The following is a 15,240-nucleotide window of genomic DNA, read 5'->3' as shown; positions in this document are numbered from 1 at the left end:
CCCTAAGCAAAATCTCTGTAACCATTAAGCTGTAACTCCCTCCCCTGACCTCAGCCCCTCTAATCTAGTTTCTGTTTCTATGAATTTGCCTATTATAAAATTACACATCAGTGGAATCATACAGTATTTATCCGTTTGTGTCTGGCTTAATGTTTTCAAGGGTCATCCATGTTGTGGCGTGTATCAGAACTTCATTCCTTTTTATGGCAGAATAATATTCCATTGCGTGAATATATCACATTTTGCTTCTCTCTTCATCCGTCAGTGAACATTTGGGGTGTTTCCACCATATTAGCCACATGCACTTTTATAGTCTCATTTGAATTTGGATTCTCTCATGATAGAGATCTTGAATACACTTTATTAAAATAATAATTACTGGGACTTCTCTGGTGGCACAGTGGTTAAGAATCCTCCTGTCAATGCAGGGGACATGGGTTCGAGCCCTGGTCTGGGAAGATCTCATATGCCATGGAGCAACTAAGCCCGTGTGCCGCAACTACTGAGCCAGCACTCTAGAGCCCACGAGCCACAACTACTGAGCCTGTGTGCCACAACTACTGAAGCCAGTGCACCTAGAGCCTGTGCTCTGCAACAAGAGAGACCACCGCAATGAGAAGCCCGCGCACCGCAACAAAGACTAGCCCCTGCTCGCCGCAACTAGAGAAAGCCTGCGCGCAGCAATGAAGACCCAATGCAGCCAAAAATAAATTAAATAAATAAATACATTTATTAAAAAAATAATAATTACTTTTCAATTAAAAATTATACTGTAGTTAGAATTCATTTAGGTCTAAACTAAGTTATTCTAGTCAAGTTAAATCATTTTACTTTTCATATTACATACCTCTTAGTGGAGTTATATAGTATATATTTTAAGGAAAATGATACTGGCCAGATTTAGATATTTTTATATTTGACAAGCAGTATTTTTATGTCTGAATCAAATAAAATATTCCAGTTGCAAAATAGTTGAAATCATGTGATACAATCAGTGTAGAGCTCATGTTTTGTTTTATACTTTGTTTTCCTGGTTTTTAAAAAATTTTTCTTTACTTAAATATATATTTATTTACTATATATATTTACTGACTTTCTAAAGAGCAAATAAACATTTCTTTTTATTAGTTTGAAGAATTTACCAAATTCTTTATCACTGAGTTTTTCTCAAAATTTCTGAAATATTATATTTCATTCAAATCCAAAGTAATACTTGGCAAGCATAAAAATATCTAAATCTGGCTGGCGTGATTTTTCTTAAAATGTAATATACTTTTGGATGAGAAGAGGGGGTAAAACATGACTGATACAAGGCTTAAAATCTATTTTGTATATCTTTAAAATGTTAGAAGGATTCTTGGAGTAGATTGAGATTTTTTTCCAAGTCTTAAACTAAATAGCCTAGAGTTAATCATGGCCCTTTTTTTTTCTTTAATTGTATAAAAGGAATCTGTTGACAATTCTAAGGTACTTTTCAGGGCTTATTTTTAGGAAGGATGTAATGAGAATATAGTATAAATATATGCTACCTGAATTTTCCCCCGTATACTTTTTAAAAAAATTTATTTTAAAACTATTTTTAAATGTTTTCATTTGTAAATATTGCTGCTGTTTGGCCATATAACGACTTACACAAGTAACTTTCACTTGTTTGTTAAGTGTCCAGGGATAACATGACTGATTGGTTTTAGCAGACAACCTTATTTAACCATTAATTTCTTTCTTCAAGGCAGTGGTCCCAACGTGATGCACATTAGAATAATCTAGAGAACTTCAAAAAATATATCAGTGTTTGGGCTCGATCCCCAGAGATTTAGATTTCAGAGGTCTGTGATAGAAATTTGACAAGCTCCATAGGCAATAAACATGCAGCCAGGGTTTAGAACCATTGTATTCAAGCAAGAACTAGGTGAGGTGGTGTAGGGTTGTAAGTGGGATAGAAGTAGTAGGAATGAGCCTTAGTCATTTCTCTCTTCCCTACTTACAGTAAAACAACCCAGGAGAAGAGGAAGATCAAAGATCACCGAAAATCCAGAGATTAAAAAATGAATGTTTTTTCTTTTTGTCATTGTAGACATTGAAGGACTTTAATGAAACTTAAACGGTTCAACAAAAGATGCTCTAATGGATGACAGCGAAACTCCTACATATAATCTGCAGATAGAACCACAAGTTGGATGTCATCCTGGTGATGGCGTGGAAAGTACTGTAACATGCTTGCCCTCTGCATCAGATGAAAATGAAAATCAACTTGATGGTGATGGGCATGAGCTTCTGACCAGCAGTGACAGTGCAATGGGCAAACCTGAAGTGTTTGAGCCGGACAGTCTCAACAATAATGAAAGCTGCACATCAAGCTGTGAGGTGGCTGCAGGTGAGAACTTGGAAAACACTGCTTGTGAAGGCCCCAAAGAGGGACAGGCCTTCTTGAGAAAGGACCAAAAAATACCTGGAAAAAGTTCAAGAAGCAAAAAAGGCACTGTTAAGAAGATAACACAAGGTATTTTTTAAAAATTACTTATACTATTGTTTAAGAATAAAGTCTTCCCATCCCATACTGTGTGTATTGTCCTGCTTCTTGCTTTTCTTCTCTTAATATATTCCAGAGCTAGTTCTGTGATAGCACATACAGATACATCTGTGTGGTATGCCATGCATGTGACATATGTCTCTATAGTGTTCCATTATATGGGTGTACCGTAAAGTATCTAACCACTTCTTTATGGCTGTTCTCAGCATTCTGATGTAATAAATGTGCTGAAATTGACATTCTTTGTACCTGTCTTCTCACTAGGTGCTCCATATATATATATATATATTGCCTCCTTCCTTTATATATTAGACCATTTTCTACCAATATCAACCTTAAAATTTCCTTCTTTCATCACTTTGGCTTTGATTTCTACCCTGTGAGTTTATGGGCTAGTACAATCTTACTCAGCCTCTTTATAGGATCTTTCCATCTCACTTAGGTGAGTGGTAAACATTAACATGTATTAATATACATCATCTAGCAATGTTGAATAAGACATCTAGCTTTATATTACTTTGGTTACAAAGTAAATCAGAGTATTTCTCATCTGGCTTATAATTTGGCAGTTAAAATTTGGAGCTGTGGACTTTCTTGCCTGAGTCACAGGGCACCCTTGGGAAAAGGCAGCCTCTGGTTATTTTTGATCAAAACCATTTGGCTCTAGAGAGTTCTCGACACCCTGGACTGGGACTCTTTAGTGTAGCACCACTTTACCCACACAAGCATCTGCTCTAGTGAACAAAATGGAGTGTCTCCTCTCTTCTGTTTCTTTGGCTGATTAGAAACATAGCCAGTCTGTCCATATCCTATTTTTTATTTGTATTTGTTTATTTGGAGTAAAATATGAAACTTCCCGGTTTCTACAAATCAGTCCCTGTTTATTCAATCAGGCAATTTGATAACTTTTTAATGTAACTCATTAAACTCATTTGGCTTTCCAGTTAACGGATTCCTTTTTCTTTGCTTTTCCTTAGTAGACTTAAAGCAAATTAAAAAAATTTTTGACAAGAGAAATGAAAGCATTTTCTTAAAAGAACTAAGTGTAAACAGATGATATATACAGTGCTATCTGTATATAAATTGATTTATTCAGTAACCATAATTCAAGTGCTCTTTGACTCTTCCTTTCTAATCTGATCTAGTGATGTTTTTAAGAACTGACACCTAGTTACATATATATAAGGGTCAGTCATAGCTTCAAGATTCATGGCTCCTTTTATTTCTTCTTTCCATGACCTATTCCAGTTACCCTAGGTGTGATTATATAATTTCAAGTTATTTAGTGATTATCAGTGAGCAGATATGTGTAAAATTACTGTCCCCTTATGCATTTGAAATATATGATTTATAAAAGTTAGGGACAGCCTTTATACAGATTATTTAAAAATTTATTTTATATATCTTTAATAAAATGAGTTTAAGAGTGTAAGAAAACTGAATTAGGAGTTGTACAACCTAAGTTCAAATCTTACTTCTGGTTCTGGGTCACTTGGTGAGACTTAACCATTCTGTACTTTAGTTTCCTCATCTGTGTAATGATGATGTTCATCTATATATATCTATAAAACTCCTTTCTGAGCTATGAATTTCTCAGATTTCTGAATAAAGATGGTATAGTCTAAACTCAATTAAAATTTGGTGATTCACCTCCAGTGTATCTATAGAGTTTTTCATGTGTAAGTGGTACGTTGGTACATTTTTGTTTTTAATCATCATCTTTAGCTGGAGTACTGCAAAAGCCCCCTAAAGATGTCTCCCATCTTGTTTCTCACTAATCCATTCTTCATGTCAAAACTAAAAATGCACAGTTTATGGTTAGAGATCTATGGGCATATTTACTCTTCAGTATTTAATTCTAAGATACTAAGTAAATAAAGTTTCACAAAATGAGCAGATAAGTACTTTTCTAATAATAAAGTAGCTTCTCAAATGTGAAATGAAATGACATATAAAACATGATATTCAATTCCAAACCAGAAATAAGTTTTTTGTAGGTGGGTGCCCTCTCAACAGTTTTTTGGAAACATACATTAAGGTGAATTTATTCACTATTATGCTTACCTAGTTTAATTTGTAGTAATTTTTCATGTATCCAAAAGCTAGTACTAGGGGAAAAAAATTGGAGCAATAGTATTAGGAGACATCATTATTTACTGGTTTTCTGGAAGCAGCATTTCTGTAAACCTGCTAAAACCTGGAACTTGTCCCCAGGAAAAGTCCAGTTGTCATTATGTTACAATAATTTTTTTTTTCTTAAGAGAGTGGAGCAGGGTTTAAAGCTGCATTACATCAAGTTTTCACTGTGGTTAAATCTGGTGTAGCTTTAGGTAAATGTCCTAAAAACGAATGAAAATGAATCAATAATATTTTTTAAATTTTTATTGAAGTATAGTTGAAACCAATAAATTTTTAACAGCTTGATTAAGATATAATTCACATACTATATAATTCACTCATACATTTAAAGTGTACAGCAATTCAGTGATTTTTAGTATATTCACAAAGCCGTGCAATCATTACCACAGTCAGTTTTAGAACATTTTCATCACCACAAAAAGAAATCCCTTACCTATTAGCAGTCACTTCCCATTTCTCAGATTCTGCCCTTAAAAAGCCTATGGGAGCTCTCATGGGCATGCGTTTGTTAAATTCCCTTGGAGTTTCGTGAAGTTCATTTCTTGAAATGCTTTTTCAGATCTGCTGTATATAAAATCTAAATATTGAGTTTAGGATACTCAGACAAATGTGTATCCTAACTAAGTGAGCCTTTTATATGGAAGGAGAAAATAAATAATGGTTTTTGAGTTCAGGACAGTCTGGCTGGAGGCAGAGGTGCTTAAATAATCAGGTAAGCTTGTAGAGCTAGACATTGGCTTAGTGTGGCTCATTAAATTTTCTAACGAATAATTAGAACTCTGCTTCTTTAAGGGCTCAGCAAAGCAAACAAGCTGTAAGAAGTGCTGTTCTTTCCACTCAAGAAAAGTGCCCTTTGTGGCATATGAGAAGAAAATAAGGATAATCTTTTGAATGTTTATATGTCAGAGTCTGTTATGATGGCACATTCCTACTAAAACACTTAAAACATGAGTGATTTAGCTAGTGAAAGTAGTGGTCTTTCATCCTTGTTTGAGTCCCATCCCCCAAAACAGTCCTGAGGTATTAATAGTGATTTTCAAGATGCTGCCTAAAATAAAGTTGTGGCTATTTTGATGTCTTTCCTTCTTTATATTGACATTGAAAAAAATGCCTTCATTGCTGTAATTTCATATTATGATTCTTTGAGCCATTGCATAACTAAATTCCTCAAATCACCTGCATATGCTCATGCATATCTTGGCCATAAGTTTGGAAAATAGATCAGAAATAAATTTTAATACATGGTTATGTAGTTCCTATGCTAGACTCTATGTGCTTTGTTCCTTTTATTTTCCTTCCAAAATTTCCTCTCTCAAAGGTTCAAGTTAGTGCCATGAAAATAGAAGAGTGCTCAACATTTAAATATCTTCAGTTGTTGGCTAAACACATTTAAGCAGTTAAAAGGAAATATTCCTTCCTTTTCCTCAACACTACGTACTAGTATTATGAGAGATAAAGTTGAAAATGAGCCAGCTTCCTTCTGACCTGACCTGGAGTCAAAGGGACATCTTCTGTAATTATAGCATAATTACCATTTGCTTTGCATGGCACATTCTCCTCCTGTGCCCTCAGGTGGCAGCCTCTGCCTTTAGAGGGAGCAGCACAGGGGTCTGTGCTTAGGAGCTCAGGCAACAGTCAAGCTGCCCTGTGTCCTAAGGCAAGCGACCTGACTCCTCTCAACCTGGCTCCTTATAAATTAATGGCTAAAGATAAAATGAAGCACTTAGTAGACATTCCAAGTGGTAGCACTGTTTTCTAGATTGGGCGTTATTGTCTGATAGGATAATTATCTTTGTCAACTGAAAAAAAAAATAAAAAGCACAACCTAAAAGTTGAGAATTAAGTTTTATTTGGCGACAAAACTGAGAACTTAAGCCTGGGAGACAGTCTCTCAGATAGCTCTAAGGAAGTGCTCTGAAGAGGTAAGGGAGGAGCCAGGATACGTAGGAGTTTTTGCAGCAAAGGCCAGGTAGTCTGAACATCAAAAGATCACTGTTAACTAGAGAAAACCAGACATCTCAAGTTAAGGAATTTAGCGCTTTTCTATGAATGGGAAGATGCAAGAGTCTGGGCTCATTGAAATCATTCCTTTGATATACACCTCAGCTTTCTGGGACCAGTATCCTGTGCTTTCTTATCCTGAGTCTCCTCTGGGTGCATCATTGGGGTGGCTGCAGAGGCTGACTGTTAAGAGGGTGGGCATCCTCTTTCTATCCTCAATTCCCTCAGGGTTCACCTTCTGGGCAGCTGTACTGTGATGGCTTGATGGCTGCAACATCCTTTGTTTACTGATATGGCAGGCAACATTTTTTCTTTAACATCTTAACTAAGTTCACTGATTCTTTTTCCTGCTTGCTCAAGTCTGCTGTTGACTCCCCTTAGTGAAGTTTTCATTTCAATCACTGTATTTTTAAGTTCCAGAGTTTTTGTTTCACTTCTGTTGATAATTACTGTCTCTTTAATTGATATTCTTATTTTGTTCATAACATTGTTTTCCTGATTTCCTTTAGTTCTTTGTCCATGGTTTCCATTAGCTCTTTGGGCATATTTAAGACAGGTGATTTAAAGTGGTTTTCTAATCCAACATTTGGGCTTCCTCAAGGATGCTTCTGTCAGTTTATTTCCTCTGAATGGGCCATACTTTAGTGTTTCTTTGTATGCTGTGTGACTTTTTGATGTTGAAAACTGGACACTTGAATATTATAATGTGGTAACTCTGGAAATTATATTCTCCCTCTTTCTCAAGGTTGGCTGTTCTTGATTGAAGTCATGGTTTGTATTCCTTTTCCATTCTTTATGGCTCTATGCTTAGGTCCTTCCTTAACACTTAGCCAGGCCATTTACAATTCTGCCTCAGCCTTCACTTCCTGCTGCCACTGAGCTTATTCATCCAGTGGGAAAAGCTTAAGGTGTTCTCCCATCCCTTCTAAGCATGCTTCCTGGCCTGAGCATATGTGTAACTTTCTAAATTCCCTAGTATATGCCAGCGCTTTTGAACGCTCTGATTTCCCAAAGAAACTCTATCCCTGGCCTTTGCTTCCTGGTTTTAAGCAGTCTATTGTATGCCTCACTTGTGAATTTTTTGCCCCAGGTGGCTGCAGATTTTTTGATCGCCTGATAATGTAACAAAGCAAGGGCTTCTGTGCCCCCAGCAGAAACTCCGGCACAAACTCTGAGAGCTGGTGTTTGCAGCAAAATAAGGGTTTTTTGCAAGGCACCAAGTGAGAGAGTGGGAACCAAGTCTTAGATCCAATTCAACTTGGTCTTTAAGTTATGGGGTTTTTTTGTTTTTGTTTTTTGTTTTTAGGGGAAGAAAGAGAGGCTGGGTTTGTCATTTTGTGACATTTCTTAGTGTTTCAGGAGTCAGTATGTCTCTGGTTTACAATTTTCAGGCCAGGTGGTCCACAACTTGGGGAAATCTATTAGCTTATCTTGCCTTAGAGAAACAACTTGAGTTTGTATGTTAATCATGATATCTATAATAGTAATTTTAGTACATTAATGATAATGTTATCGACAACAGCAATTTTAGTCATCTGACTGGTATGTTTGTGTTCAGTTAGCACAGGATTGAGGTCAGAGAGGACAAGAAAGGGAATGAAGTTTTGCATAGAGAGATTGATCATAAACTCAGCAAGAGAACTTGGTTTTAGGGGCACTTGGTATAAGTAATGCTTGCCAGCAAAGCCTGCTGCTTTTCTGCTCTGAGGGGGTTCTGAGTTAGGTGAAACAGAGGTGAACACCTTGCATCAGTCCTTCAGGTAGTCCCAGACAGGTTCGAATAGAAAAACAATAATTTTCAAGTAAGGTCTGCCCTGCTTCCTTTGGAACCAGAGACCAGCGTCCCATATAGGGAGGGTGCTGCTGTCTTCAAGACCGTTGCTGAGCTGGAGAGGGCAAGGGTTTTAATATGCCACAAATCTTGCCTACCAATTTTACAATGCCTTTTTCTTGATTCAGTTTGTTGCTGTATACCTGTGACTGTTTTTCCAGAGTTCTGACAAAGTTGATTTCGGTAGTTCTAGTTTTTTTTGTTTGTTTTTTTAAAATATGTCTATGAAGGGATGGGAGTTTGGAGCTGCCTACTCCATGATTTTACTTATATCACTCAACATCTTTTAATTTTAGGGTTTCCAATAGCAAGAGCTATGCCCAGATGCATGGATTGAAAATGCTCTGAAGAATCCTACTGTTTCATATTTTTGTTTGATAGCACCTTTTTAGATAGGGATGCTGTTGATTAAGAAACGTCACCTCAATCTTTGGGAAGTGATATTATCTTTGTTTTAGAGATGGAGAGGGCAAGAAGCTTAAATTTTGAAGCCTCATAAGGATACAGTGGTTGAGAAGGAGTTTAAATGCAGTAGAGCTCCAGGAAAACAGTTTGGTAGTTCCTCAAAAAGTTAAACATAGAATTACCATTAATTCAGCAATTCTACTTCTAGACATATACCCAAGGTAATTGAAAGTAAGGACTCAGATACCTGTACACCAGTGTTCATGGCAGCATTATTTACAGAAACCAAAAGGTGTTAACAACCCAAATGTCCATTGACAAAATGTATGAAACAAACAAAATGTATGAAAAAAAAACATATATATGGATACATTATTCAGCCTTAAAAGGAGTGATAATCTGATATATGCTACAATATGGATGAACCTTGAAGACATTATGCTGAGTGAAACAAGCCAGACACAAAAGGACAAATATTGTTTGATTTCACTTATATGAGATACTTAGACTAGGCAAATTCTTGGAGGCAGAAAGTAGAGTAGAGGTGTCGACTGAGAAAAAAGAAAGCAGAACCTAGAAGTTGAGAATGTTTAATTTGGCAGACTTCCTGAAGACCTAAACCCAGGAGGCAGCCTCTCAGATAGCTCTGAGTGGCTGTTCCCAAGAGGTAAAGTAAAAGCCAGGAGATACAGCAGTTTTTGCAACAAAAACCAGCTAGTCAGAACATGGAAAGATGACTGTTAATTAAAGAAAACCAGACATCTCAAGTGAATGAATTCAGTGCTTTTCTATGTACAGGAAGATGTGAGAGTCTGGGCTTATTGAAATCATTCCTTTGATATGCATCATAATTATCTAGGGCTAGTATCCTGCTTTTTTCCATCCTGAATCCCATCAGGGTGCACCATTGGGGGGCAGCTGCAGTGGCTGATGATGGTGGCAGGCAGGCTGTGTGTCTCCATCCTGAGTTCCCTCAGGGCTCACCGTCTGGGCAGCTGCAGTGGCTAATGGCTTGATGGCCGCAACCTCCTTTGTTTACTGATGTGGCAGAGGATTCCAGATATGAAGCAGGAGGGGAATGGGGACTTAGTGTTGAATGGGTACAGAGTTTTGGGGGTGATGAGAAAGTTCTGGAAATGGTTAGTGGTGATGGCTGTACATCGTGAATGTAATTAATGTCACTGAATTGTACAGTTCAAAGTGGTTAAAATGGTTTTATGTTACCTATAAAAAAAATCACCAAAAAAAATTCATAGAGCTCCAGACTCACTGGTATGGACATATAGAGTTAATTTGATTACAGCTTGCTGAGTTTTAAACAAAAGTTCTTGAGTATTTATTGAGCACTTACTGTATGACTGCCACCATGATGCATGCTTTGTATGAAATAGCTCATTTAATCTTCTCCAAAGCCTTACTAAGTACCACAATTAGCCTCAATCTACAGATGAGGAATCTGAAAGCACAGAGGTAAGTAAATTGCCCAATACCATATTGCTCACAAGTGACACTCTCAGGATTTGATCCCAGGCAGTCTGACTTCAGACTGAGCCTGATTGTTAAACCAAGCTATTTGACTTTTTCTGAATTTTAATGTGTGTTTAAAGGAAAGTTCTGTTTCATGTTTGACTCACCATACTTTGCCTTTTCTCTGAGTATGTTGCCAGGCGTGCTTCTTCAGAACAATTCCTGCTTGCCAGCCTCAGCAAGATGAAACATAATCAGAGAAAGGGGTGATGGTTCACTCTGAGGGAAGTGGTGGAGTTTGGTTTGTTTCAGTAATTGTCTCTGAATCCTGGTATAACTTTTCCTCAGATTTCATTATTAGATCTAGTCTCAATGTAGTGAAAGGGACCTTCGACAACTGGGTCAAGGAAAGTATTTTTATGAAAGCAGTGAATGTACTTTTTTTCTCTAATACTTTTCTTCAAAAAGCTCAGTGTTCTTAGTTGAAAGAAGAGAGGTCATGGAATTGTGGATAAATAGCAGTGTCTCTTACTTTATTTCTTATCTAAATGTAATTTCTGAGGAGAGTCTGTACAGGGCAGTATCCCCATTTAACAGGTAGGGAAATTAAGAGGTTGACTTGCCTAGAGTTGCAGAACTAGAAAGCAGTCGATTTGGGATTCAAACCCAGGCACCTGACTTCAGAGCCAAGGCTCTCATTTAATCTCTGATGAATTTCAATTGCTTTATCTGTAATTTCTAATACCCACTTTATACTGTTGTGAGAGTCCAGTGGCATAGTGAATATGGGCTCGTAGTATACTCCGTGGTACATACTCACATTTAACCAACTTTTTTCCCAAGAAGTATTTTAAGTACCTGCTCTGTGTCAGGCACTGTGCTCAATATTGATGTCACAATGGTTAATCATACCCCTGCCCTTTAAAAGCTGATAGACCAGGCAGAGGGAACAGCATGAACAAAAAGCAGATTGTTTTCTAAAGCCCCACAAACCTGCATATAAGATAGCCTCCTTATAATCTTGAGTAGTAGTATACAGTATATGAAATGCATTAAGCCTTAATTTTTTAAAATTGAAGTATAGTTGTTTTACAATGTGTTAATTTCTGCTGTACAGCAAAGTGATTCAGTTATACATACATATACATTCTTTTATTAATATTCTTTCCCATTATGGTTTATCCCAGGATATTGAATATAGTTCCCTGTACTATACAGTAGGACCTTGTTGTTTATCCATTCTGTATATAATAGCCTACATCTGCTCACCCCAACCTCCCACTCCATCCCTCCCCAACCCCCTCCCCCTTGGCAACCACAAGTCTGTTCTCTGTGAGTCTGTTTCTGTTTCGTAGATAGGTTCATTTGTGTCATATTTTAGATTTCACATCTAAGTGATAGCACGTGGTATTTGTCTTTCTCTTTCTGACATACTTAGTATGATAATCTCTAGTTGCATCCATGTCGCTGCAAATGGCATTATTTCATTCTTTTTCATGGCTGAGTGTGTGTGTGTGTGTGTGTGTGTATACATACATCATATCTTCTTTATCCATTCATCTGTCGATGGACATTTAGGTTGTTTCCATGTCTTGGCTATTGTGAATAGTGCAGCTATGAACATAGGGGTGAAATGCATTAATCCTTTAAATAACCCTTCTCCCATCCCCAAACATCCCCATCAGCTTAGTTTACATTATTACTTTCACTGTTTTATCCTAAGTATAGTCGTTGCTGCTGTCTTTACCTAGGCCTTGATGTCTTCTATGTAGCATCTTTTCAACCCACATTTTGCCTGTGATAATTTTTCATTATCTTGATTAATTACTACCTAAGGTATGAGATTTTTTACCTTTAAATTATCTAGTCACATCATTCTCCCTGTCACGCAGAGAAACAGTTAATATCCCTTCGGTATATTAACAAATGGCAGATTTTAGATTATTAAAGAAGAATACTATGAGTAATTATGTCAGGGTACATTCCTAATGTTTTAGGGTAAAGGATACTTGTACTGTTCTCCCACAGGTGTGTCTCTTGACCACTATCAGAGACAGATTCTAAATTGAATAAAATAACTCTGTGTCAAAACTGACACAAAATTCAGGTGGTATGATGAATTGAATACAATCTCTCACTTAAGGTAATTCCTCTAATCTCTGGCCCAAGGCAGTTACAAGTAATTTTTTTTTAAATGTAAAACCTCAATAGGTACATGTAAACTATGATGTCTATTTTAGAGCTTGATGAAGTTGACAGATATTAAATTAAATGAAGGCCTATGATTGACTGCCACCACCTACATATACTTATAAATAGAATCACCAAATTGCTTAATGGGGTGTTTTAACTATAGCCCATTTGACTTCCACAGATGAAGATAAATAGAATTTTTTGCTCCTATGTGGATGTTAGATTCATATCTAGTAAAAGAAAGCTTCTTTTGTATTGAATGACAATTTGTAATTAAGGTGAAATTATATGTGCTGATACATGTTTTGATTTGGCTTTTCTCAATAACTATAAATATATTTTTACCAGAAAACTTTTAATATATTTAGAAGAAATTTTTGTATTAATTGATGATATATTCTTAATTTTTTCAAGCAAAACTTTGGCAAGACCACGTGACATGAGAAGTAATGACATAAAAATTATTTTGAAATCTCCATGGAAAAATACTGAAACTTCCATGTTATGTCATAAATGCTTGATTACTATTACTTTAAAATATTTTAGTACATTATAAAGGTATCAATTCACAATATGCTAATCTTTCTGAGTACTCATGGTTATGCTGGTGCTTATTTTCTTTATTGTCTTTATTAAAAATAAGTTTAATCATGTTCAAACTTATAATATTGGTGACTAATAAATAAGCAATTTAATACTCCAACGGCGTTTTTATAATTCCTATTATTCACCATGACATTAGCAATATGAGCTTCATTAACTTTATTTACACTTTGCTCTGAATGTTTTCTTCAAAATGAAAAAAAAATGTAAAAGCACACTGTCTCAGAAGTGCTTTATGATTCCTGTGACCTTTTTAATTCAAGTGACAGTAAAACCTCTTTTTAGGATAAGCTTTGGGAGCACACCTACCTTTTACATTCACTATCTCATTTAATTCTCATAATAATTTTATAAGTTGGTAGAGTGTCCAGATTACAGATCAGGAAACTGGGGGGTGAAGAAATTGATGGATGTGCCACAGGTATAGCTAATACGTAGTGGAAGTAGGATGGGTACTTAGGGCTGCCCTGATTTCTGTCATTCTCCTTCCAACTCTTTGGGAATACATAGTTTTCTCAGTATAAGTTCTTTATCCTAGTAATGTGAAGTTAATAAGGACGTATTTTAAGTAGTTTAAAAATCCATTATCCAGAATATGGCTAAATCCTGTTTTCCTATTGAATATTTTGTGTGCCTAAGGCAAAGTATATCCTTGTCATTTAATAACATGTATAATAACAATTTATATGTTTCTTTAAACCATGATAAAATTGTCTTTAAAGCTTGACAGCACTGGAAACAGAAACCTGCTTTTTAGTATGGAATGTGGCAGAATTCTTCTTGCAAGGCCATGCACCTATTTTCTTGCATGAAACTCTGATATGCCACTGTTTATGCAATCTACATTTTATGCAAAGTTAGTCACAGTGGTTAAAAAAATACAGTGTGTGTGTGGGAGGGCAGCTAGAAGATACTTATATTAGACAGGTACCCTTACCTTCAATTTTCTTAAATAATTGACAACCTTGTTTACAGTGATATTTTACATTTCATTTATTTATTTAAATTGTACATATTTAAGGTGTACAACATGATGGTTTGATACACATAGTGAAATGATTACTACAGTCAATCTAGTTAACATATCTCCTCACATAGTTACCATTTATTGTGTGATGACTGCAACTGAAACCTCTCAGTATATTTTCAGTGTTCAATACAGTATTATTAAGTATAGTCATTATGCCTGTACATTAGATTTCTAGATTTATGCATCCTGCATAACTACAGCTCTGTCCTTTTGATCAACATCTCCCTGTCTGCCCCCACCAGTCCCTGGGAACCATCATCATACTACTTCACTTCTATGAGTTTCATTTACAAAAAAAAAAAATTTTTTTTTTAGATTGCACATTTAAGGTGAAATCATGCAGTGTTTGTCTTTCTCTGTCTAGCTTATTTCACTTAGCATAATGTCCTCCAAGTTCATCCAAGTTGTCACAACAGGCAGGATTTCCTTCTTTCTCATGGCTGAGTAATATTCCATTTTATATGTGTACCACCTCTTCTTCGGCTGTTCATCCATTGACAGACACTTGTATTATTTCCATATCTGGGCTCTTATAAGTAATGCTGTAATGAACCTGGGGGAGCAGATATCTCTTTGAGTCTTGATTTCATTCCCTTTGGGTATATACCCAGAAGTAGGTTAGCTGGATAATATGGTAGTTCTAGTCTTACGTTTTTGAGGAATGTTTGTCCTGTTTTCCACAATAGTTGTACCAATTTGCATTTCCACCAACAGGGTACAATCAAATTGTTTTCTTGCTATTCATTTGTTTGAATTCCTTATATATTTCGGATGTTAACCCCTTTTCAGATGGGATGGTTTGCAAATATTTTCTCCCATTTTATAGGTTGTCTCTTCACTTTGTTGATTGTTTCCTTTACTGTGCAGAAGCTTTTTAGTTTGATGAAATCCCATCTTCTACTTTTGCTTTTGTTGTCTGTGCTTTTGGTGTCATGTCTGAAACATTATTACCTAGACCAATGTCAAGAAAATTTTCCCCCATGTTTTGTTCTCATTGTTGTATGGTTTCAGGTCTTACATTTAAATCTTCAATTCATACTG

At 36.1% G+C, this 15,240-nt stretch overlaps 1 protein-coding gene across 1 annotated transcript in view; it reads left to right on the top strand.

Annotated features, from left to right (window-relative positions):
- Positions 1–15,240, top strand: part of CNST (consortin, connexin sorting protein) — a gene marked incomplete at its 3' end in the record, with an annotated part of 121,308 nt that overhangs the window by 46,654 nt on the left and 59,414 nt on the right. Inside the window, exon 2 of the mRNA XM_079696351.1 lies at positions 2,075–2,500. Coding sequence (XP_079552477.1) covers positions 2,125–2,500 — 376 coding nt within the window. The 5' untranslated portion in view covers positions 2,075–2,124. The remainder of the gene's footprint in view (positions 1–2,074; positions 2,501–15,240) is intronic.

This window comes from Hyperoodon ampullatus, assembly GCF_949752795.1.
Source record: "Hyperoodon ampullatus genome assembly, chromosome: 2".
Classification (NCBI taxonomy): domain Eukaryota; kingdom Metazoa; phylum Chordata; class Mammalia; order Artiodactyla; family Ziphiidae; genus Hyperoodon; species Hyperoodon ampullatus.
Note: the sequence above shows the minus strand (reverse complement) of the source record. Positions and strands in the feature narration are given on the sequence as shown.